The 25,096-nt window shown below is 45.6% G+C and overlaps 1 protein-coding gene across 1 annotated transcript in view; it reads left to right on the forward strand.

The window, feature by feature from the left end:
- Nucleotides 1-25,096, forward strand: part of hcn4 (hyperpolarization activated cyclic nucleotide-gated potassium channel 4) — a 162,901-nt gene that overhangs the window by 49,305 nt on the left and 88,500 nt on the right. The window contains exon 3 of the mRNA XM_055662923.1: nucleotides 23,424-23,585. Within this exon, the coding sequence (XP_055518898.1) occupies nucleotides 23,424-23,585 (162 nt within the window). The remainder of the gene's footprint in view (nucleotides 1-23,423; nucleotides 23,586-25,096) is intronic.

A 25,096-nucleotide genomic window follows, 5' to 3' on the forward strand; every position in this document is an offset into this window, starting at 1 on the left:
ACAAACTCCGTACGGATAGCACCCATAGTGGGGATCAACCCGGGTCTCTGGTGCCGTAAGCGCACATGGCAGCAACTCTACCGCTGCGCCACTGTATCCTAGTACATAGAACAATGCAACACAGGAACAAGCCCTTTGACCCACAATATCCTTGCCCAAAATGTTCAATTAATCTCCTCTGCCTGCATGTCATAGGCCGATCTGAAAGCCTCTTAATTGCCACCAATGTCTGAAAGAACTGCAGATGCTGGTTTACACCGAAAATAGACACAAAGTGCTGGAGTAACTCAGCGGGACAGGCAGCATCTCTGGAGAGAAGGAATGGGTGACGTTTCGGGTCGAGACCTTCTTTCGGGCAGGAAAGTTTGCTGTAAAGAAAGTTTGTTTGCAAGTTGCTTTGGTGGAAGATTCTGCTTGGGAATTATTGGGTAAGTTCTATGGTAATATGCTTGAACAAGAGCATGCAATTGACCCATGAAGCAAATGTATAATGGGCTTGTCCCACTGGTCATTACAGGTCGCCGAAAATTTTCAACATGTTGAAAATCCAGAGCAAGGTACGACTCTTTGGGCGACTACTCACGACCATACAGGCTTCACCCCGCGACATGTCGCCTGTATGGCCGTGAGTCGTCTCCTCAGTCGCCCAAAGAGTCGTAGCGTCTTTCTGGTCTCCGCTGGATTTTCAACATGTTGAACATTTTTTGCCGACCTGCAACGAACTGCCGGTAGTTGCCAAAAAAGTCACCTAAGTGGGACATGCCCATAACACAATGATAATTTATACGGTGAAAATAATACTATACACAGCTTTGTTAGAATTCATTACAAAATCAAATATCTTTGTTTAAATTGCAACATCGTTGGACATGCCCTGTTTATTTTATGAATCCCTTGTCATATATAATGTACACAGGTTTCTAAATGTAACATCTGTGTTTGCATTTCAACATCACCCATGTTAAGCATCTAATACTGTTGATTTTTCATTATTCATATTGCAAACCGAACTTCCGGTTCAGAAGTGTCACATTAAGAATTGATATGACTGTGTTTACTTTGAGGAAGCCTGTGTTTGGTATAGAGATACAGCGCGGAAACAGGCCCTGCGGCCCACCGAGTCCGCACCGACCAGCGATCCCCGCACACTGATACTATCCTACACACACGAGGGACAATTTTACATTTATACCAAGCCGATTAACCTACAAACCTGCACGTCTTTGGAGCGTGGGGGGAAACGAAGATGTCGGAGAAAACCCACGTGGTAACGGGGAGAACGTGCAAACTCCGTACAGACAGCACCCGTAGTCAGGATCTAACCCGGGTCACTGGCGCTGCAAGCGCTGTAAGGCAGCAACTCTACCGCTGTGCCACCATGTCACCTTCTTCTGAATTTTGTTAACTTGTCTCATTTTATACATTCAAGGAGAAATTAATACATTTGCTGATTTATAAGGACCTTTTATTCTTATTCAGGATTCTCCTGCCTTATAAAGATTTTATTTTAATGCATGTTGCTATATATTTTGAACTACTGAACAATCCCAGTCTCCTTGGAGCAAGGAAGGTTGAGAGGAGTGTATACAAGGTTTAAGTTCGAGAGCCGAGAGTCAGTGGCAAAGTGAATTTTCCATATCTCTCGTTTCCCTCTCCACTGACTCTCAGTCTGAAGAAGGGTCTCGACCCAAAACGTCACCCATTCCTTATCTCCAGAGATGCTGCCTGTCCCGCTGAGTTACTGCAGCTTTTTTGCGCCTATCTTCGGTGTAAGCCAGCATCTGCAGTTCTTTCCTACACATACAAGGTTTAGGTTTATTCAAGGTGGAGTTGAGGGCTATTGTTAGATAGATGAGTTACGGAGAAACCTGTGGAGGAGTGGAACTAATGGGAATTGAGTCTGGTATGTACTCGAAGGATTAGATGACGTCATGCTGGTTGTATATCATACATATTTGCAATTCACTGCCTGTAAAGTTGATGGAAATGGGATTTTGATATTTACAAGAGAAAATAACTTATAGGGCAACAGGATTAGTATAATGAAAAATTAGATTAGCAAAGTTGTTCTGCAAAGTGCTAGTATGGATTTAATAGGCCGAATGGCATACTTCGATGCCTTAACAATTCTATGATACCAGAAGGGCTCCGTCTTTTGAAAAGTAACAATTTTCTCAGTGTCAGCCTCTAATATATATTTCTTATCTGGTAATTACAAATTAATTTAAGGCGAAGGGGAAAAGATTTTATAGGAATCTGAGGGGTAACTTTTTCACTCAAAATATTGTGGGTGTGTGGCACAAGCTGCCAGAGGAGGTAGTTGAGGCTGGGACTATCCCAACATTTAAGAAGCAGGTAGACAGGTACATGGATGGGACGGGTTTGGAGGGATATGGACCAAATGTGGGCAGGTGGGACTAGTGTAGCTGGGACATGTTGGCCGGTATGGGCAAGTTGGGATGAAGGGCCTGTTTCCACGCTGTATCATTCTATGACACTATGACTCTGCTCTTTTAATTAGATTGCCTATAAAAAGGGATGTAAAGTAGTCCTCCAGGAATCAAATCTTTCCCACTAGGCTGCCAGCTGGCAGCTTTTTGAATAACATACTGTAAGCCTGTGTTATTGCTGGAGTTTGAGGCTTAACTAGGAGCCACTCAAGTGGCAACCGTAAAGAAAGTGAGAAACCATTTGGAAAATTGTGCTTGTAATCACGGGGCTGCAATTATGTGACTACCCATGCATTGCAACCAACAATGATACTGTGCGAGATGGAAGGCACGGTGGCGCAGCGGTAGAGTTGCTGCCTTACAGAGCTTGCAGCGCCAGAGACCCGGGTTCGATCCCGACTGCGGGTGCTTCTCTGTACGGAGTTTGTACGTTCTCCCCGGGACCTGCGTGGGTTTTCTTGAGTTTGGAGAGAATTCAATGTTCATACTTGGGGTTGTAGGTTACCCAAATGGAATATAGGGTGCTGTTCATCCAGTTTGCATGTGGCCTTACTCTAGCAATGGAGGAGGCTCAAGGGCGTGTTCCACCTCTGCCGAATTTGCCTTTGACTTATACTCGCTGCATGGTCGTCACGAGGTCGTCACGAGGTCGTAGGTAGGTCGTGATGCTAGTCGTAGGTACTCGTGGCATCAAGTAGGTCGGGGCGTTTTTTCTAGCCTGATGAAAAATGTCCACGAGTAAAAAAGGTCGTGAATTAGGTCTTGAAAGTGGGACAGGCCCTTTAGGTTAGTAACGCCACTGTGGGAATGGGAAGGAATTTTAAAATGATTAACAACTGGGAGATCTAGTTGGTGGACTGAGTGTGACAAGATCGTAAGCTAGAGAAACAAATGGTTGTTTCATAAGTTTAGTTTAGTTTAGTTTAAAGTTACGTGTACTGAGGTACAGTGAAAAGCTTTTGTTGCGTTCTAACCAGTCAGCGGAAAGACAATACATGATTACAACACAGAGTGTATAGATGCACTTGGTTTAGAGATACAGCACGGAAACAGGCCCTTCGGCCCACCGGGTCCGTGCAAACCAGCGATCCCCGCACATTGACACTATCCTACACACACTAGGGGACAATTTTTACATTTACACCAAGCCAATTAACCTACAAACCTGTACGTCTTTGGAGTGTGGGAGGAAACCGAAGATCTCGGCGAAAACGTACAAACTCCGTACAGACAGCACCCGTGGTCGGGATCGAACCCGGGTCTCCGGCGTTGCATTCGCTGTAAGGCAGCGACTCTACCGCTGCGCCACCGTGACAACCCTGATGATGTCTTACCATTGTCATGTTTGCACTGATTAGAATGCACATCAAATCCAGCTTCTGAATGCATGTACTTTATTCCTTTATCTTATTTAAGATTCATCAGGGTAAAAGCTTTCAAACTGCATAATCCTGCAGGTATAACAGATCTGCCTTATCCCCGCTAGGAAGAATGTTATTAGGATGTTACATAACCAGTCACAAAAAGCAATTATTTCTGTTTGCTCTCTGCGGTAAGTTAAGATTACACAGAACGCTAATACTATTTTTTTGTAAAAGGTAATGGTGATTTCTTGGGAAAGTTACATTGGAATCAGGCTTGTGATTGCAATGTAAATGTAAATCAGCGATTTCTGTGAGTTTGGTCCCTGTTCATCATCTCTCAACAGATTGTGATTGTCATTTCTATCGGTTACATATGATGTTTTTAACGGTGATACCATCCTCATGGCCCTGTCCCACTTAGGCTATCTTTAGGCGACTGCCGGACGACTGTCACGACTGCCCCCCCCCCCCCTTCGACATACAATTTGAAATAGAATCATTACTTTCACAACAAAAAATAAACGAAGTCAGCGCCAATCTATGTCACAAAATTGCTGGAGAAACTCAGCGGGTGCAGCAGCATCTATGGAGCGAAGGAAATAGGCAACGTTTCGGGCCGAAACCCGGAAGGGTTTCGGCCTGAAACGTTGCCTATTTCCTTCAGGGTTTCGGCCCGAAACGTTGCCTATTTCCTTCGGGGTTTCGGCCCGAAACGTTGCCTATTTCCTTCAGGGTTTCGGCCCGAAACGTTGCCTATTTCCTTCGGGGTTTCGGCCCGAAACGTTGCCTATTTCCTTCAGGGTTTCGGCCCGAAACGTTGCCTATTTCCTTCAGGGTTTCGGCCCGAAACGTTGCCTATTTCCTTCAGGGTTTCGGCCCGAAACGTTGCCTATTTCCTTCAGGGTTTCGGCCCGAAACGTTGGCGATTTCCTTCACGGTTTCGGCCCGAAACGTTGCCTATTTCCTTCAGGGTTTCGGCCCGAAACGTTGCCTATTTCCTTCGCTCCATAGATGCTGCTGCACCCGCTGAGTTTCGCCAGCAATTTTGTGTACCTTCGATCTTCCAGCATCTGCAGTTCCTTCTTGAACGCGACAATCTACGTCATCCTGGCGACAACCCACGACAGCACCTATGTCAGGAGAAGTCGAGCTACGCTCATTGGCGTCAAACCCACTGTTGACGAAACGTTTTGAACATCCAGCGGCGATCAGAAAAACGCTACGATTCTTTGGGCGACTGAGGAGACGACTCACGACCGTACAGGCGACACCCCGGGGACCAAGTGGCGACATCCTAGTCACCTGTAGTCGCCTAAAAAATCACCTACGTGGGACAGGGACATAATAATAATAATAATATAAACTTTATTACGGACTCGAGGTCCCGACAAGGGGCAACATTACATTAAAAAATGCATTGCATATATCATATCATAAAGTACATAAAAAACCTTAGTATATCTATTAATATATAAAACTCAAATCCATCCGTCCGCCTGCAGTACGGATCCCTTCCTGCCTTTTGATTCGTTGACGGCTGCTCCTTCCTATCAGCTTCCAACACACTTCGAAACAAAGTTGCAAGACAGGAACACTGAACTTTTCACTGCTGCAGCAGGCAGGGGAGGTGCCATTGAGGGAGGCAGGGGAGTGCTGGAAACTTACATTTGGGAACGGGCTCAGTTCCATTGGAGGAGACGGGTGCATGGTGGAATATTGGGTTGGGGGATCACACCATTGGGGGAGCAGACCCAACGGGTCTGCACTTGGTCTAGTCACTTATAAAAGCATCATAAATTATATATATTTTTAAAACACAATACACAAGTTAAGAATCCAGATTTTAAAAATGATCAATGTCCTACAACGAGACAACGATACCAGTGTCTCCACAACTGGGATTGGTAGCGTGTAGTGCTAACCCTTATGTTTGACAAGGCCACAATAATTACATTTTTAGAGTAACTATCAGCAGCTTATTAGGCTTCAATTGTGGATGCAGCCCAGACCATCACACAAACCGAACTCCCTTCTATTGACTCCATTTATAACTCATGCTGAAGAAGGGTCTCGACCCGAAACGTCACCCATTCCTTCTCTCCAGAGATGCTGTCTGTCCCGCTGAGTTACTCCAGCATTTTGTGTCTATCTGTAAATTCTCCCAGGTGTGTAGGATAGAACGAATGTACAGGTGATCGATGGTCGGCGAGGAGGCCTCGGTGGGCCGAAAGGCCTGTTTGGTCAGCATGGGCAAGATGGGCCGAAAGGCCGGTTTCCATGCTGTATCTCTAAATAAAACTAGTGTAGATGGGGCATGTTGGGCAGCATGGGCAAACATAGAAACATAGAAACATAGAAATTAGGTGCAGGAGTAGGCCATTCGGCCCTTCGAGCCTGCACCGCCATTCAATATGATCATGGCTGATCATCCAACTCAGTATCACGTACCTGCCTTCTCTCCATACCACCTGATCCCCTTAGCCACAAGGGCCACATCTAACTCCCTCTTAAATATAGCCAATGAACTGTTGCCTCAACTACCCTCTGTGGCAGAGAGTTCCAGAGATTCACCACTCTCTGTGTGAAAAAAGTTCTTCTCATCTCAGTTTTAAAAGGATTTCCCCCTTATCCTTAAGCTGTGACCCCTTGTCCTGGACTTCCCCAACATCGGGAACAATCTTCCTGCATCTAGCCTGTCCAACCCCTTAAGAATTTTGTAAGTTTCTATAAGATCCCCTCTCAATCTTCTAAATTCTAGAGAGTATAAACCAAGTCTATCCAGTCTTTCTTCATAAGACAGTCCTGACATCCCAGGAATCAGTCTGGTGAACCGTCTCTGCACTCCCTCTATGGCAATATTGTCCTTCCTCAGATTTGGAGACCAAAACTGTACGCAATACTCCAGGTGTGGTCTCACCAAGACCCTGTACAACTGCAGTAGAACCTCTCTGCTCCTATACTCAAATCCTTTTGCAATGAAAGCTAACATACCATTCGCTTTCTTTACTGCCTGCTGCACCTGCATGCCTACCTTCAATGACTGGTGTACCATGACACCCAGGTCTCGCTGCATCTCCCCCTTTCCCAATCGGCCACCATTTAGATAATAGTCTGCTTTCCTATTTTTGCCACCAAAATGGATAACCTCACATTTATCCACATTATACTGCATCTGCCAAACATTTGCCCACTCACCCAGCCTATCCAAGTCACCCTGCAGATGGGGCATGTTGGGCAGCATGGGCAATATGGGCTGAAGGGCATGTTTGCATGCTGTATGGTTCAATGACTATGACTCTAAACTCTTCCAAATCCATTGGCGGGATAAGCAAATAAATCAATGCTTTCTCCTAGTTCAGAAAGACGTTAATTACACTCATGTACAAATATTATTCTAAGTCATAGTTTTATAATTTTCAAAGATACAGCATCCATGACAGATGTCTGAGACCTTTAAGATAATGAACTAGTTATTCTCGATGTAGGGAAGGTATTTTCAGTTGTGAATCAAAACTAGGCCTCATAAATATGTGATAAGCACCAGTAAATCCCAAGACTTTTTCAGGAATTTTATTTTTTTACTCCAGAGGGTTGAAAGCAGAAATAAGTTAGCTCAACTAAGGAAAATAGTTTAGATGAGAAAAACAGTAAATCTTAAGATAATCTAGATCTTAAGATAATCGAGATAAACAACTGATGGAGTCACAGTGTCGGAGTCAAACAGTGTGGAAACAGGCCTTTCGGCCTAACTTGCCACGTCAATTAACATGCCCCATTTAGCTCCATTCCCGATAGCTTTATTCCTCTGAAGATAGACACAAAAAGCTGGAGTAACTCAGTGGGACAGGCAGCATCTCTGGAGAGAAGGAATGGGTGACGTTTCAGGTTGAGACCTTTTTTCAGCCATTCCTTCTCTCTAGAGATGCTGCCCTGTCCCGCTGAGTTACTCCAGCTTTGTGTGTCTTTTTTCGGTTTAAACCGGCATCTGCAGTTCCTTCCTACGCAGCCTCCTAACAAAGCCCTCAACTCCATTCACACTGGTCCTAGCTGCCCGCGTCTGGCCCATATCCCCCGTAAACCTGTCCTGTTCTACATACCTGTCCAAATATTTCTTAAACATTGTGATAGCACCTGCCTCAAGCACCTCCTCTGGCAGCTTGTTCAATACAGCTGTTTGTGCAAAAAAGGCAGTGTGTGAGGGTGGTCTTTGTCCTGCAATTAATGCCTTGGTGAGAGAGCTATTAGTTTTCACAGCAGGATTCCCTTTTGAAAATTAGTAGGGGAAGAGCTATTCAGTTGGATTGGACTGTAAATTGTGACTCTAAATGCCTTTTTACCAGTGATTGGGTCTGCACTGTGCTGAGGTTGAGTATAGACTTATTGGTCTATACTCAATCAATATATACCAATCAATATTTACCAATCAATATATACCAATCAATATATACCAATCAATATATACCAATCAATATATACCAATCAATATATATAGAAAAGCAATACCGGGCAGGCTTATGTGCTTCCTTTGAGTGCATGGATCATTCTTTCACATAATGTATGAATCACTAGTTAGACCAGAATTTGTTATCTGTATTTATTGTCCATGAGACGAATTGTTTAAGAAGGAACTGCAGATGCTGGAAAATCGAAGGTAGACAAAAATGCTGGAGAAACTCAGCGGGTGCAACAGCATCTATGGAGCGAAGGAAATGGGCAACGTTTCGGGTCGAAACCCTTCTTCAGACTGATGGGGGGCGGGGAGAAGAAAGGAAAAAGGAGGAGGAGCCCGAGGGCTGATGAAGGGGAGGAGACAGCAAGGGCTAACAAAATTGGGTGAATTCAATGTTCATGCCACCAGGATGCAGGCGGCCCAAGCGGAATATGAGGTGCTGTTCCTCCAATTTCCAGTGGTGCTCACTCTGGCCATGGAGGAGGCCCAGGACAGAGAGGTCGGATACGGAATGGGAGGGGGAGTTGAAGTGCTGAGCCACCGGGAGGTCAGGTTGGTTAATGCGGACCGAGCGGAGGTGTTCGGCGAAACGATCGCCCAACCTCCGATTAGTCTCACCGATGTAGCTCGCATGAGACCAATTGCTAGGTTGTGGCTGGCGGCAGTTGAGTCAAACACAGGGATGTGTTGCAGAAGGAGGGGGTGATACTGAGAGAGATAGTGAGGGGTAGGGGGTGAGGTAGGTAGGTAGACTGGTATCTTGTATCTTGTAGACTGGGCAAAGAGTCGACATGGAAAAAATTATCGGATGAATCTTGAAGAGCACTTTTAACAGTTCATGATAAAAAAAGTAGGAGAATCCAGGATCAGAGGCCATAGACTCGGAATAAAAGGTTCAGATTCAGATTCAGATTCAGATTCAATTTTAATTGTCATTGTCAGTGTACAGTACAGAGACAACAAAATGCATTTAGCATCTCCCTGGAAGAGCGACATAGCAAATGATTTGAATAAATAATAATAAGTGTCTGGGAGGGGTGGTGATTGGCAGTCACCGAGGTACGTTGTTGAGTAGAGTGACAGCCGCCGGGAAGAAGCTGTTCCTCGACCTGCTGGTTCGGCAACGGAGAGACCTGTAGCACCTCCCGGATGGTAGGAGGGTAAACAGTCCATGGTTGGGGTGAGAGCAGGGTTGTACCTGTGGAAAGGAAATGAGAAGGAATTTCTTTAGTAAGAGGGTGGTGAATCTGTGGGATTCAACCTGCAGTCGGCCAGCTGGGTACCTTGAGTGGGACTTTGAGAATAACTGAAGAATAAGGGGTAAGGCATTTAGAACGGAGACGAGGAAACACTTTTTCACACACAGAGTGGTGAGTCTGTGGAATTCTCTGCCTCAGAGGGCAGTGGAGACAGGTTATCTGGATGCTTTCAGGAGAGAGCTTGATAGGGCTCTTAAAGATAGAGGAGTCAGGGGATATGAGGAGAAGGCAGGAATGGGGTACTGATTGTGGATGATCAGCCATGATCACATTGAATGGTAGTGCAGGCTCGAAGGGCCGAATGGCCTCCTCCTGCACCTATTATCTATTGACTTGAACCCAGTAAACTTTTACTTTGAAAGCAAATGTGTGTGAAGCCACCTCCTGAAATGGCCGACTATTTGTATTATGACTGCTGCGTAAATCCTCAGGTTTCTCCATTCTCAACCCTATTCAAGTGGTGGATAGTTGGAAAAATGTAATAAGGCATTCTAATGTAATTTGGGGACAGGCAATAATCTTGCACTAAAGACTTTATCTTGCACTAAACGTTTTCCCATTATCATGTATCTATCCACTGTAATATCTTGATTGTAATCATGTGTTGTCTTTCTGTGGACTGGTTAGCAGGCAACGCAAGCTTTACACTGTACCTCGGTACACGTGACAATAAACTGAACTGCAATTTAAGGTTGGTCTTGACACTATCCCAAAAAAAATGAATACCAAAAAAACCGAATCATTGTTGATTAAGGCATGAATCGCCAACGATAAATTTGGAGCTCGATGTCAATGTTCGATAGCTCCCTGTTTCTCTGCCAGAGTCAATGCTGGAATTGGTGAAATTGTTAAATTAATAACAACTGGTATTTAATGTGTGAAGGCTTCAAACTCAGCCTGAGTTCTGCCACTTCTCAATCAATATTTCATCTGGTAACTATTAAATATTTTTGTGCAAGATTCGGTTTTACTGCATGCGGACTGAGTGGGATATCGTGGACAACTTCCCCGCATTTCATTTAAAAAAAAAAATCGATACAGGCAGGATGTAAATTTAAATTTAGTAACAAAACGAAGGTTTACGTCGATATGTAGGTAGGTACAGGCCCTTCGGCCCACCAGGTCCGTGCTGACTAACGATCCCCGCACACTAACACTATCCTACACCCACTAGGGACAATTTTTACATTTACCAAGCCAATTAACCTACAAGCCTGTATGTCTTTGGAGTGTGGGAGGAAACCGAAGATCCCGGAGAAAACCCGCGCAGGTCACGGGGAGAACGTGCAAACTCCGTACAGACAGCACCCGTGGTCGGGATCGAACCCGGGTCTCCGGCGCTGCATTCGCTGTAAGGCAGCGACTCTACCGCTGTGCCACCGGGACCACCCTATATACACACACACACACGCACACGCACACGCACACGCACACGCACACGCACACGCACACGCACACGCACACGCACGCACACACTCACACACACACACACACACACACACACACACACACACACGTGTATATATATATATTTTTTGTTTGGTTATTATTATTTGTTTTACTAAGTACAATGTCAACATTTGTGTTGTGTGGCAGAAAGTAAGAATTTCATCATTCTGTTTCAGGACAAATGTCAAGAAAACACTCTTGATTCTTGGCCCCTCAATGGTAGAGTTTTGGGGAGAATTGATGAGAATGTGGCAAGAATAATTCATGGAACTAATGTAAGATTAGTGTAAGTGGTTGGCACGGTCTGTTAGACGTAAAGCAATTGGGGAGACTATACATGAAGATCCCTCTTAATTTTTTTATGATAAAAGTTGATAGCTCAAACCTGGACCTCACACATAATTTTTTTTTAATGTGAAATTAAGCTCCGTCTGCCTGTTCAGCTGTGTGTATGAATTATCTTTCAAAACCATGTGAAGAAGACCAGGAGATGTTGGCCTGACTGAAGGGTCTGTCCCACTTGGCCGTCATTTGCGGGTCACGCAGATGGCGGGCTGAAGATTTTGTACATCACAAAATCCTGCGACGTCACGCGTCACTGCCTATGTCATCACGCACCATGCGTGCGTAATGCGCACGTCACGTGTGCGTGTCACGATGCGCGCGTCATGCATCGTGACACGTAAATGATGCTGCATAAATTACGCTCGTGGGACAGGCCCTTAAAGTTACTGAACTCCATGTAATATATTAAAGAATGAAAGATTAATCTTCCGGAAGCAGCTTTGATGCATCCAGCTCACAAATCAAGAGAATTCATCTCCTAATCTGTTTATTAATTGAGCAGAGATTAGGAGCACCAAATTAAAGCAAAAGATCCGACATGCTTTGGCTAAATGCTTATGCAAAGAGCTTAACCATTCTTAATGCAAATGTTTGCTCATGCTCTCAAAGCCAAAGATCATCCTGCTGGGCGGAGAGTTTGACAAAATTGCAGCGTGCACTAATGCTGCAGATAGTGATTGAAGATAATATACCATCAAGTTGGAGAAAGATGCAGCATCTCCGCACGTTGGGGTGGCGCAGCGGTAGAGTTGCTGCCTCACAGCGCCAGTGACCCAGGTTCGATCCTGACTACTGGGTGCTGCCTGTACGGAGTTTGTACGTTCTCCATGTGGGTCTTCTCCGGGCGCACGGGGAAACCGGAGCACCCCGAGAAAACCCACAAGGTCACACAATTTTTTGGTGGCCACGCGCACGCATTGGCATGCACGCACACGTGAGGCTTCGGCCGTGGGCCCTGTAGGCGGTACCATCGGGAGCTGACTCTGCAGAGAGTAGTGCGTTCAGCCGAACGCACTATGGGAACTTCACTCACCCCCCTGCAGGAACTATACAACAGGAGGTGCAACTCCAGAGCAAATAAAATCATGGGAGACCCATTCCACCCCTGCAACGGACTGTTCCAGCTGCTACGGTCAGGCAAACGCCTCCGTTGCCATGCGGTGAGAACGGAGAGGTTGAGAAGGAGTTTCTTCCCAGAGGCAATTCGGACTGTAAACGCCTATCTCACCAGGGACTAACTCTACTGAACGTTTTTCCTCCCATTATTTATTATGTAAAAGAATATGTGTGTTATGATTGTGTTTATAATTTGTTTGGTTGTTTTGTTGTTTGTCTTTTGCACAAAAGTCCGCGAGCATTGCCACTTTCATTTCACTGCACATCTCGTATGTGTATGTGACAAATAAACTTGACTTGACTTGACTTGACTTGACCGGGTTGGTGGCCGACTGAACTCCAGCAACAGCAGCTTCGTCCCTCGCTTGAATCGGCCCGTTCACGGGGTCTTTCATCGGCCGGCAGGGGCGTCAACATCGGGAGCCTCAATCGCCTCGATGCAGCAGCTTGATTTTAAGCCGCGCCAGGCTCTTAAACCTTCAAATTAGCCTCAGAATTAAAGGACATTCATTTAGGAAGGAGATGAGAAAGAAATTTCTTTAGTCAGAGGTTGGAGAACCTGTGGAATTCTTTGCCACAGACGGCTGTGGAGGCCAAGTCAATGGATATTTCTAATGCAGAGATAGATGGATTCTTGATTAGTACGGGTGTCAGCGGTTATGGGGAGAAGGCATAACCTCCCAATAGATACCGGTTAAATCCAATGCAGGTCACGGGGAGAACGTGCAAACTCCGTACAGACAGCAGCCGTAGTCGGGATCAACCCCGGGTCTCTGGCGCTGAGAGGCAGTAACTCTACTGCTGTGCCACCGTGTAATCTATCCTCTCTCCTGGATTAATGACCAAGAATATTCAGTCTCCTCGGTATAATTATGCACTGAAATAACGCATAATCACATAGCAGGTCAACAATATTATTATTCATACTTTTATTATACCATGTTAATTTTGCAGCTGCTTTTGTGGGGTTATAGCAACATGGATAATAAATCAAATTTGCATTTTATTGACTACCAACATTGGCAACTTGCATCTGATTTAAAGTTGTATTAGCGGTTTCTAAAGAGGATTTGCTAATTAAGAATGCGTGGCAGATCTTGCAAGAATCCCTCTTCACTAATTTCAGCTTCCTTGCATTGTTGATTAAACTGAAGACGCTGATTCATAAAATCGTGCCACTGTTAAACAGGCAGCAGCAAAATATTCACTGTTCATACCCATTGCCTTTGGCCGACACAAAATGCTGGAGTAACTCAGCGGGACAGGCAGCACCTCTGGAGAGAAGGAATGGGTGACGTTTTGGGTCGAGACCCTTCTTCAGACTCCACCCGAAATGTCACCCATTCCTTCTCTCCAGAGATGCTGCCTGTCCCACTGAGTTACTCCAGCTTTTTGTGTCTATCTTCGATTTAAACCAGCATCTGTAGTTCCTTCCTGCACACTAAAAGCCTTTGGTGTTGTATTTATATTGCAAATCTGACCCCTTTTCTCATTTAATCCTTGGAGGGCAGGAGGATGAGGGGGTGAGACAAAGATGTATAAGGTCGTGAGGGGAATAGATCGGGTAGATGCACAGAGCCCGTTACCCAGAATATGGGAATTAAGAACCTCAGGTCTTCTTCTTCTTGCGAATGGCGTGCACAGCCTAAAGTTGTCGGACAACTTGTTCTATTTGATCTTATTTGATTGTGCACGCCGGGTTGGTTGCATTCGTCGACCACATGAAGGTTGCAATCTCCCCACTCCAACCAGAGGTCTGAAGATGGGTCTCAACTCGAAACATCACCCGTACCTTCTCGACGAGTGAATGAGTTTGCCATCTATGTTCCCTGTGCTGGACACAGCCTGAACTTGGTGGGTGTAAAAACGGCAGAGAGTTGTTGAGAGACTGTGACTTTGACTTTGTTCAGTGTCTGTATTCCTTTAGAGCAAGCAACACCGGAAATTGGAGGAACAGCACCTCATATTCCGCTTGGGGAGTCTGCATCCTGCAGGCATGAACATTGAATTCTCCCAATTTTGTTAGTCCTTGCTGTCTCCTCCCATCCCCCAGCCTACGGGCTCCTCCTCTTTTTTCCTTTCCTCTCCCCGCTCCCCCACCCCCCCCATCAGTCTGAAGAAGGGTATCGGCCCGAAACGTTGCCGCCTATTTCCTTCGCTCCATAGATGCTGCTGCACCCGCTGAGTTTCTCCAGCTTTTTTTGTGTACCATCGATTTTCCAGCATCTGCAGTTCCTTCTTAAACACTCTGTATTCCCTTTTCTCTGCTTCTACACATCGATGGAATGTTCCGGCATCATCTTTAGGAAAAAACGTTGTGTTCAAGCGATTGTCGGACACGAGATGGCCGTCACATTTTGATGCTGTTCGTGCTCTGTATGGGGGTATGGACAAAATTAAACATGCGCTGGATTCTGTATCAGCTGGCACTGAACAGGAGGTGAACACAAGGCAAGAGGCAGGAGGATTGATCGAGAAAATGGAGATCCTTGAAACGATCTTCCTCCCAATTCTTTGGAAGATTGAACAGGAAAAAGTCAGGTCCTGCAGTCAGAGAATGTGAACAATGTGAACACACTTGTTGCCATGAATCTTCCCGAGTCTCTGGAAACCTATCTTCAGGAAACTAGAGACGAATTTAGTGAATACGAATTGAAAGCCAGGAGTAGGTGTCCATAGAAACGTAGAAAATAGGTGCAGGAGGAGGCCATTCGGCCCTTCGAGCCAGCACCGCCATTCACTGTGATTATGGCTGATCGTCCCCAATCAACAACCCGTGCCTGCCTTCTCCCCATATCCCTTGACTCCACTAGCCCCGAGAGCTCTATCTAACTCTCTCTTAAATCCATCCAGTGACTTGGCCTCCACTGCCCTCTGTGGCAGGGAATTCCACAAATTCACAACTCTCTGGGTGGAAAAAGTTTTTTCTCACCCCAGTCTTAAATGACCTCCCCTTTATTCTAAGAATTCCAGATTCAGATTATAGCGATGTGAAAAAACGGGAACCAAAACTAAAAGTGTAGGTAGGGGCTCCAGTGCACTGCTTTGCCCGGGGCCTATAATGCTGTTAAGTCCATATAACCATATAACCATATAACAATTACAGCACGGAAACAGGCCATCTCGACCCTTCTAGTCCGTGCCGAACACGTATTCTCCCCTAGTCCCATATACCTGCGTTCAGACCATAACCCTCCATACCTTTCCCGTCCATATAACTATCCAATTTATTTTTAAATGATATAAACGAACCTGCCTCCACCACCGTCACTGGAAGCTCATTCCACACAGCCACCACTCTCTGAGTAAAGAAGTTCCCCCTCATGTTACCCCTAAACTTCTGTCCCTTAATTCTCAAGTCATGTCCCCTTGTGTTCTCAAGTCGGCCCGTGTGTGTGGGGTAATTGCTGAATGGCAGGGACTCGTTGGGCCGAAGGGCCTGTTTCCCCGCTGTATCTCTAAACTAAACTGAACTAAACGAGACAAAATAAAAACTGATGTATATTGATGGAACTGCTGAGTAATTCCTCTTCAACTTTAACCCACTCTGCACAACTGCCTGTCCTGCTGTTTCCCTGATCTAGATTGTCATTTTAATATTAAATCACCGATCTTCAGTTCAGTGGCTTCATATCCACTGGCAACGGAGAGGCAGACACTGCTTTATTTAATTTAACATCTTAACAGGCAGCAGAGCAGCATTCTCCCGCAAATCTCATATCAGTTCCTGCAGCAACCACTCCCTGAGATCCTCGACTCAATTTGTCAATTTTATGCCCATTTCTGTAGCATCCTGAGCTGTTTTCACCACATTGTGACTCACATGGTCCGAATGTCCTTTCATCTTATTTGAAAGAGGACACAGACAATTAGTTGGTTGGCCTGGATTTGAATTCCAATTGCAAGGTGGCGCAGCGGTAGAGTTGCTGCCTCACAGCGCCAGGGACCCGGGTTAGATCCCGGCCACGGGCGCTGTCTGTATGGAGTTTGTACGTTCTCCCCGCGCGCGACCTGCGTGGGTTTTCTCTACGATCTTCGGTTTCCTCCCACACTCCAAAGACGTACAGGTTTGTAGGTTAATTGGCTTGGTGTATGTGTAAATTGTGTGTGTGTGTGTGTGTGTGTGTGTGGTAGTGTTAATGTGCGGGGCTCGCTGGTCAGTGCGGGCTCGGTGGGCCGAAGGGCCTATTTCTGTGCTGTATCGCTAAACTAAACTAAACTAAACTAAACTAAAACCATTGGGCTGTAAGCTACCCAAGTGGAATAGGAGGTGCTGTTTCTTCAGTCATCCTGTGGCCTCTAATGCCCCCGTCCCACTTAGGAAACCTGAACAGAAACCTCTGGAGACTTTGCGCCCCACCCACGGTTTCCGTGCGGTTCCCGGAGGTTGCAGGTGGTTGCCGGAGGTTGCAGGTAGTGGAAGCAGGTAGGGAGACTGACAAAAACCTCCGGGAACCGCACGGAAACCTTGGGCGGGGCGCAAAGTCTCCAGAGGTTTTTGTTCAGGTCTCCTAAGTGGGACAGGGGCATTGCTGTCAATGGAGGAGGCCCAGGACAGGAAGGTCAGTGTGTGGGAATGGGAAGAGGAGTTAAAATGGTTGGCAACCGGGAGATCCAGCGGACCTTGGCGGTTCCCCTGATTCTTTATCTTTATTTATGTCCGAGTTATCGAGTGGCCAACAAAATAGTTTTATCCATTGTAAAAGATCTAAAGGATTAGGCAAATCAGGCTGTGAATTGGAGCAGGAGTTAAAGCGACTGGTGACTCCTGAAGTGTCCTTGCGCTGTTGCTGTTTCCATAGCAACGGCGGACAGCAGAAGAGGCATCCAACCTATAGCGGGTGACATCGTCACTATAATTTGTACAGCAAAGTAACACAGGACGGGAATAACATAACAAAAGCTGCCAGAGGCACCTACATCAGACACGAGGGCTAGATTTCTAAATAAATAAACCTGCAGCATTACATGGTGGCACGGTGGAGCAGAGGTAGAGCTACTATCTACACACACTAGGGACAATTTAACCATATACCAAACCGATTGACCTAAAAACCTGTACGCCTTTGGAGCGTGGGAGGAAACCGAAGATCTTGGAGAAAACCCACGCAGGTCACGGGGAGAACGTACAAACTCCGTACAGGCAGCGCCCGTAGTCGGGATCGAACCCGGGTCTCTGGCGCTGAGAGGCAGCAACACTACCGCTGCACCACCGTGCCGCCCCCAGAGCAGGTGTTTTGCCCAGGATTTCGGCATCTGCAGCATTCTAAAGGGCCCTGTCCCACTGTACGAGTTCATTCAAGAGCTCTCCCGAGTTTTTAAAAAAAAATCAAACTCGTGGTAATGCGCGGAGAATGTACGTAGCGGGTACGTCGGAGCTCGGGGACGTCTCTTAGCGGCTCGTAACGCTAACGGCAGGTACTCGGGAAACGCGGTAAGCTCGTGAAGACTCGTGAAAATTTTTTAACATGTTGACAAAATGTCCACGAGAGCCCCGAGTACCTATGCACGGCTATGTAAATCTCCGAGTTCGAATCAGGGGAAACTCGGGAGAACTCTTGAATTAGCTCGTACAGTGGGACAGCCCCCTTAATGATCCACTGTGGAATCTCTGCCTACTTTGGTTGTCACCCTCTCTCTGACAGGCGTTTTGTGAGACCCTCGCCCACTGCTTCCCCCTCTGTTCCCTTGTCCTTCGAACACCTTCCATAGAGGGAGTGCAGAGACGGTTCACCAGACTGATTCCTGGGATGTCAGGACTGTCTTATGAAGAAAGACTGGATACTCTCTAGAATTTAGGAGATTGAGAGGGGATCTTATAGAAACTTACAAAATTCTTAAGGGGTTGGACAGGCTAGATGCAGGAAGATTGTTCCCGATGTTGGGGAAGTCTAGGACAAGGGGTCACAGCTTAAGGATAAGGGGGAAATCCTTTAAAACCGAGATGAGAAGAACTTTTTTCACACAGAGAGTGGTGAATCTCTGGAACTCTCTGCCACAGAGGGTAGTTGAGGCCACAGTTCATTGGCTATATTTAAGAGGGAGTTAGATGTGGCCCTTGTGGCCAAGGGGATCAGAGGGTATGGAGAGAAGGCTGGTACGGGATACTGAGTTGGATGATCAGCCATGATCATATTGAATGGCAGTGCTGGCTCGAAGGGCCGAATGGCCTACTCCTGCACCTAATTTCTATGTGTCTATGTTTCTAACCCAGACTCGACACCACAATCACTTGTCTTTCCCTGGTTCAATCTGATGAAGAGTCCCGATCTGAAACATTGTCTGTCCATTTCCCCCCACAGATGCTGCCTGACCCGCAGAGTTCCACCGGCAGTTTGATTTATTACTCTGTATTTGAGCAAAGGGTGGTGTGTGAAGTAGGCATGATCCGTTTGTAACTGCGGAGACTCAAGTTACCAAATGGTTCTATGTTTGCTGCATCTATGTCTGCAATTCCCCTGGGACTTGATAATCAAGAAGAAAAAAACGTGTTAACTTCCCAACAAAAGATTCTTTCTCTCTGGAACGCCAGAGGTTGGAGGGATCTGATAGGAGCAAGTAAAACTATGCCCAGCAGAGATAGATAGGGTCATTAAGTCAGAACTTAAAGGTTTGTAGGTTCATTTGGCTTCGGTAAAAATTATATAGATTGTCCCTAGTGTGTGGAAATTGCTGGTCGGCGCGGATAAGGTGGGCTGAAGGGCCTGTTTGCACGGTCTATCTCTGAACTTCTTCTACTTGCGTATGGCGTGCACAGCCTAAGGTTGTCGGACAACTTAGGTACACAAAATTGCTGGAGAAACTCAGTGGGTGCAGCAGCATCTATGGAGCGAAGGAAATAGATGACGTTTCGGGCCGAAACCCTTCTTCAGACTGATGGGGGGTGGGGGGGGAGAAGGAAGGAAAAGGGGAGGAGGAGGAGCCCGAGGGCGGGTGGATAGGAGGGTGGGAGGAGACAGCTAGAGGGTTAAGGAAGGGGAGGAGACAACAAGGGCTAGCAAAATTGGGAGAATTCAATGTTAATGCCATCCGGACGCAAGCAACCCAGGCGGAATATGAGGTGCTGTTCCTCCAATTTCCGCTATTGCTCACTCTGGCAATGGAGGAGACCCAGGACAGAGAGGTCGGATTGGGAATGGGAGGGGGAGTTGAAGTGCTGAGCCACCGGGAGGTCAGGTTGGTTATTGCGGACTGTGAGCTGAGGTGTTCGGCAAAACGATCGCCCAACCTACGCTTAGTCTCCCCGATGTAAATCAGCTGACACCTAGAGCAGAGGATGCAGCAGATGAGGTTGGAGGAGATGCAGGTGAACCTTTGTCGCGCCTGGAACGACTGCTTGGGCCCTTGAATAGAGTCGAGGGGGGAGGTGAAGGGACAAGTGTTGCATTTCTCGCAGTTGTTGGACAACTTGTTCTATTTGATCTTATTTGCATTCGTTGAAACAGGACGGGCCACGTGAAGGTTGCAATCTCCTACCCCATCTCTGAACTGAACTGACATTCCGTTGAATTTGCACATAAAATTCTGTAATTCTGTTTAAATACAAAAGACCATGCATTAAAAGCAAGACAATAGTACAAAGCACTATTCGAAATAAAAGTAACGTTTTGGGTAGTGCAAGAGTGGAGTGGACAAGCTAGATGCAGGAAAAATGTTCCCAATGTCGGGCGAGTCCAGAACCAGGGGCCACACACAGTCTTAGAATAAAGGGGAGGCCATTTAAGACTGAGGTGAGAAAAAACTTTTCCACCCAGAGAGTTGTGAGAATTTGTGGAATTCCCTGCCACAGAGGGCAGTGGAGGCCAAGTCACTGGATGGATTTAAGAGAGAGTTAGATAGAGCTCTAGGGGCTAGTGGAGTCAAGGGATATGGGGAAGATGGCAGGCACGGGTTATTGATTGGGGATGATCAGCCATTATCACAATGAATGGCGGTGCTGGCTCGAGGGGCCGAATGGCCTCCTCCTGCACCTATTTTCTATGTTTCTAAGAGGTGGTCCATGATATTCTAACACCACTGTAACTCTGAATAAATTACGTAGAATATTCAATTGCTTTCATTATATGGCAATAATCCTCTAGTTCCTCAATGAGTGAAACTATTTTACCTTGCACTAAACTTTATTCTCTTATTCCTGAAGAAGGGTCTCGACCAGAAACGTCACCTATTTCCTTCGCTCCATAGATGCTGCCTCACCCGCTGAATTTCTCCAGCATTTTTGTCTCCCTTCCAGCATCTGCAGTTCTTTCTTAAACATCCCCTTATCATGCATCTGTACACTGTAAATGGATCGATTGTAATCATGTGTTTAAGAAGGAACTGCAGATGCTGGAGAATCGAAGGTACACAAAAAAGCTGGAGAAACTCAGCGGGTGCAGCAGCATCTATGGAGCGAAGGAAATAGGCAACGTTTCGGGCCGAAACCCTTCTTCAGACTGTAATCATGTATTGATTAGCTGGTTAGCACACAACAAAAGCTTTTCACTGTACCTCGGTACACGTGACAATAAACTAAACTGAACTGTTCCTTTAAGACCTTTATTACAGTAGATGATTAATACATAATGCATTAAGGAAAAATATATTTTCTGTTCAAGTATAATATCTACACTTTTTGTAGGTACTTGAGTTAATGAACCCTTGCTTTGCTTTTACATAATCAATCAATATTCTTGCCTTCAAAGTGGTTTTTATTGTACCTTGTTGCCTATGTTTAGTTCTTGTTGCAATCACATCTCCATAACATCACCTAGAATTGTTCTCTTTACCGAATAATAAGACTGATCAACTAAGATGAACTTTGCTTCAAGAGCCATTTGTTTAACTTTCACATTCACAGAACGATGAATTATTTCTTTCTGAAGCTATACAAGCAATCAATAAATATACAATAAATAGTAATATACTAAATGATCACTTATACTACGTGTTAAAGAAAACACCACAATGATCAGGCAAGGTGATCAAGACTTTATTAAGGGTTTCGGCCCGAAACATTGCCTATTTCCTTTGGGTTTCGTCCCGAAACGTTGCCTATTTCCTTTGCTCCATAGATGCTGCTGCACCCGCTGAGTTCCTCCAGCACTTCAGCGGGTGCAGCAGCATCTATGGAGCGAAGGAAATAGGCAGCGTTTCGTACCATTCTTGGTGAGTGTAGACAAAAGTGCTGGAGAAACTCAGCGGGTGCAGCAGCATCTATGGAGCGAAGGAAATAGGCAACGTTTCGGGACAAAACCCTGAAGGAAATAGGCAACGTTTCGGGTTGAAACCCTGAAGGAAATAGGCAACGTTTCGGGTCGAAACCCGTAAGGGTTTCGTCCCGAAACGTTGCCTATTTCCTTCGCTCCATAGATGCTGCTGCACCCACTGAGTTTCTCCAGCATTTTTGTCTACCTTCGATTTTCCAGCATCTGCAGTTCCTTCTTAAAAACAGTGATCACTGGGAATCCCCTAGATTGCTCAACCAACAAAGATTTAATAGAAAACAGAATTTTCCTGTGATGTGTTGTTTACTGTTGCAGGCATTTAAGCATTTTTCTTTCTTCCGAATGAGCTCATGACAATTACAAATGGTGCTCCTCTGAAAAATGTAGATCAGTAAACACAGCCCAATTCCACAGCCCCATTACAGATCAGCAGATGCCCTGTTACCCTTTCCACCTGTTAATTTTATTGTTTTTGCATTGACGTTTGTCCTTTGACAACGAAGAACAGAACCTGATGATAGTAGGCTGCAGGAAGCGCCAGGTATACATGCTCAATATTAACCTTCTTTAAAGCACAGAATTATTTAGACACATGAAGAGGACTATTTTGGAGGACCGAGAAAGAACCAAGATGACAGCAAGTAATAGAGATGGGTAGAGTGTCTAAAAATGCTCAAAGTCCTCTTATATACATGTATACAAACACACACACGCCATGTATATATAATATATGTGTGTGTGTGTGTTTGCAGATATATGTATATACTAAACCTTTCATTTCCATTCATTGTATAGTTTACAGAGTACTATGATTCCATGTGTTCAAGAAGGAACTGCAGATGCTGGAAAATTGAAGGTACACGAAAAAGCTGGAGAAACTCAGCGGGTGCAGCAGCATCTATGGAGCGAAGGAAATAGGCAACGTTTCGGGCCGAAACCCTTCTTCAGACTCAGCGAAGGAAATAGGCAACGTTTCAGGCCGAAACCCTTCTTCAGACAAAGGGTTTCGGCCCGAAACGTTGCCTATTTCCTTTGCTCCATAGATGCTGCTGCACCCGCTGAGTTTCTCCAGCACTTTTGTCTACCTAATCAAGAATCTATCTATCTCTGCCTTAAAAATATCCACTGACATGGCCTCCACAGCCTTCTCTGGAAAATAATTCCACAGATTCACCACCCTCTGACTAAAGACATTTCTCCTCATCCCCTTCCAAAAAGAACGTACTTTAATTCTGAGGCTGTGACCTCTAGTCCTAGACTCTCCCACTAGTGGAAACATCCTCTCCACATCCACTCTATCCAAGCTGTTCTTGAACAGAGAGGAACATGTGCTATAATTTAAGATCCCTGTGTGTGGCTTTTGGCTGATACTAACCTGCTGGGCTATGCTCCCTCTTGACAAGTACCTAGGAATCCAGCCTACCATCTCCGGATTTGACTGAAGGCTCTCAAAATAGCATTGTATCTGCCACTTCATGACAGGAGCGCTGAAGCATATCTGATGACTAAGCGTGGAGGAATGTTAATGGCAGCACCGAGGATTTTAAGCAATCAATTACATCTTTGAAATACCTTCACCTTTGAGCCCCGAAAGATCATTCAGTTCTGTGATTCCAATGCGCTAAATAACACAAGACAGATTTGGACATCGGAATTTCTAAAGAAGAGGATGTTAGATTGCTTCCTGCACTGAAATTAGTTTCTTCCGCAAATGTATTGATCTGCTAATCAATAAAGGGCTGCCTGGCGTGAAGCTAACAAATTATTATTTTTTTCGTTTGTAGATCTTCCACATGACTTATGACCTGGCAAGTGCGGTGGTGCGAATTGTTAACCTGATTGGGATGATGCTGCTACTGTGTCATTGGGATGGCTGCCTCCAATTCCTCGTGCCCATGTTGCAAGATTTCCCAGAGGATTGCTGGGTTTCACTCAACAGTATGGTGGTAAGTGGCTCACACAGGCATGTAGGTCTTAAAGCTGATCACAAGCAGACTCTCTGCTGCTCCACAAGGTACCGAAGATCGACAGGATAGAAGATAGGGCAGCCACGGTGGCACAGCGGTAGAGTCGCTGGAGTAACTCAGCGGGACAGGCAGCATCTCTGAAGAGAAGGAATGGGTGACGTTTTGGGTTGAGACCCTTCCTCAGACCGTGTACTCCCACTTTGACTCCCATAGTTTTATATATTTCGAGCAGGTCGTCAAAATCTTGAAACAGGTACTGGAACCCACCGAGTACATGCTGGCTATCGATCTCCCATTCACATTAGTTCAACGTTATTCCAATTTATAATCCATACCAGGCATACAGATTCAGATTCAATTTTAATTGTCATTGTCAGTGTACAGTACAGAGACAACAAAATGCATTTAGCATCTCCCTGGAAGAGCGACATAGCAAACGATTTGAATAAATAATAATAAGTGTCCGGGGGGGGGGGTGGTGATTGGCAGTCACCGAGGTACGTTGTTGAGTAGAGTGACAGCCGCCGGAAAGAAGCTGTTCCTCGACCTGCTGGTTCGGCAACGGAGAGACCTGTAGCGCCTCCCGGATGGTAGGTACTTTTACAGAGTCCAGTTAGCCCACAAACCACTCGTCTTTGGGCGTGTGGGAGGAAAGCGGAGCACCTGCAGGAAACCCACGTGGTCGCAGGGAGAACGTGCAAACTCCACACAGACAGCACCCAAGTCAAGGGTTAAGAGTGTTTATTGCCATGTGTAGCAAAACAGGACAATGACATTCTCGATTGTCAGGATTGAACCCCAGTTCTGGCGCTAGATGCCCAGAGCATTGTCTTCAATTTTTGATGCCATAAGCTGTGCAGATAACAAATGTTAGTCAAAGCCCCTGATAATAAGAAGGGTTCGGCCCGAAACGTTGAACTATTTCCACTTAGCTCCATGCAAAGAGTTTCGAACAATCTCCACTACGGCTCGAAATAGTTGCCTACGTTTCGAGCATAGATGCTGCTGAAACCGGAGTTTCTCCAGGGTTTTGGCCCGAAACGTTGCCTATTTCCTTCGCTCCATAGATGCTGCTGCACCCGCTGAGTTTCTCCAGCTTTTTTGTGTACCTCCTGATAACAACCATGTAACAATGCTAAAATAGACACAAAAATCTGGAGTAACCCAGCAGGTCAGGCAACATGAATGAATGAATCTCTTTATTGTCATTGCACATGGTACAACGAAATTTAAAAGTCAATCCCATGGTGCGATTCACAAGAGCAATTTTAAATATATAAGATAAGGTAAAAATATATACATATAACAAAAACATTTAAAAATTACAGATAAATAACAATAGCAGCTGAGGTAGAACCATTCAGTTGAATGTGAGTGTTATTTCTTATTTTGCTTTGTTAAGTTCACATAGAAACATAGAAATTAGGTGCAAGAGTAGAGGCCATTCGGCCCTTCGAGCCTGCACCGCCATTCAATATGATCATTGCTGA

The sequence above is a fragment of the Leucoraja erinacea genome, chromosome 36 (assembly GCF_028641065.1).
Source record: "Leucoraja erinacea ecotype New England chromosome 36, Leri_hhj_1, whole genome shotgun sequence".
Lineage (NCBI taxonomy): Eukaryota > Metazoa > Chordata > Chondrichthyes > Rajiformes > Rajidae > Leucoraja > Leucoraja erinaceus.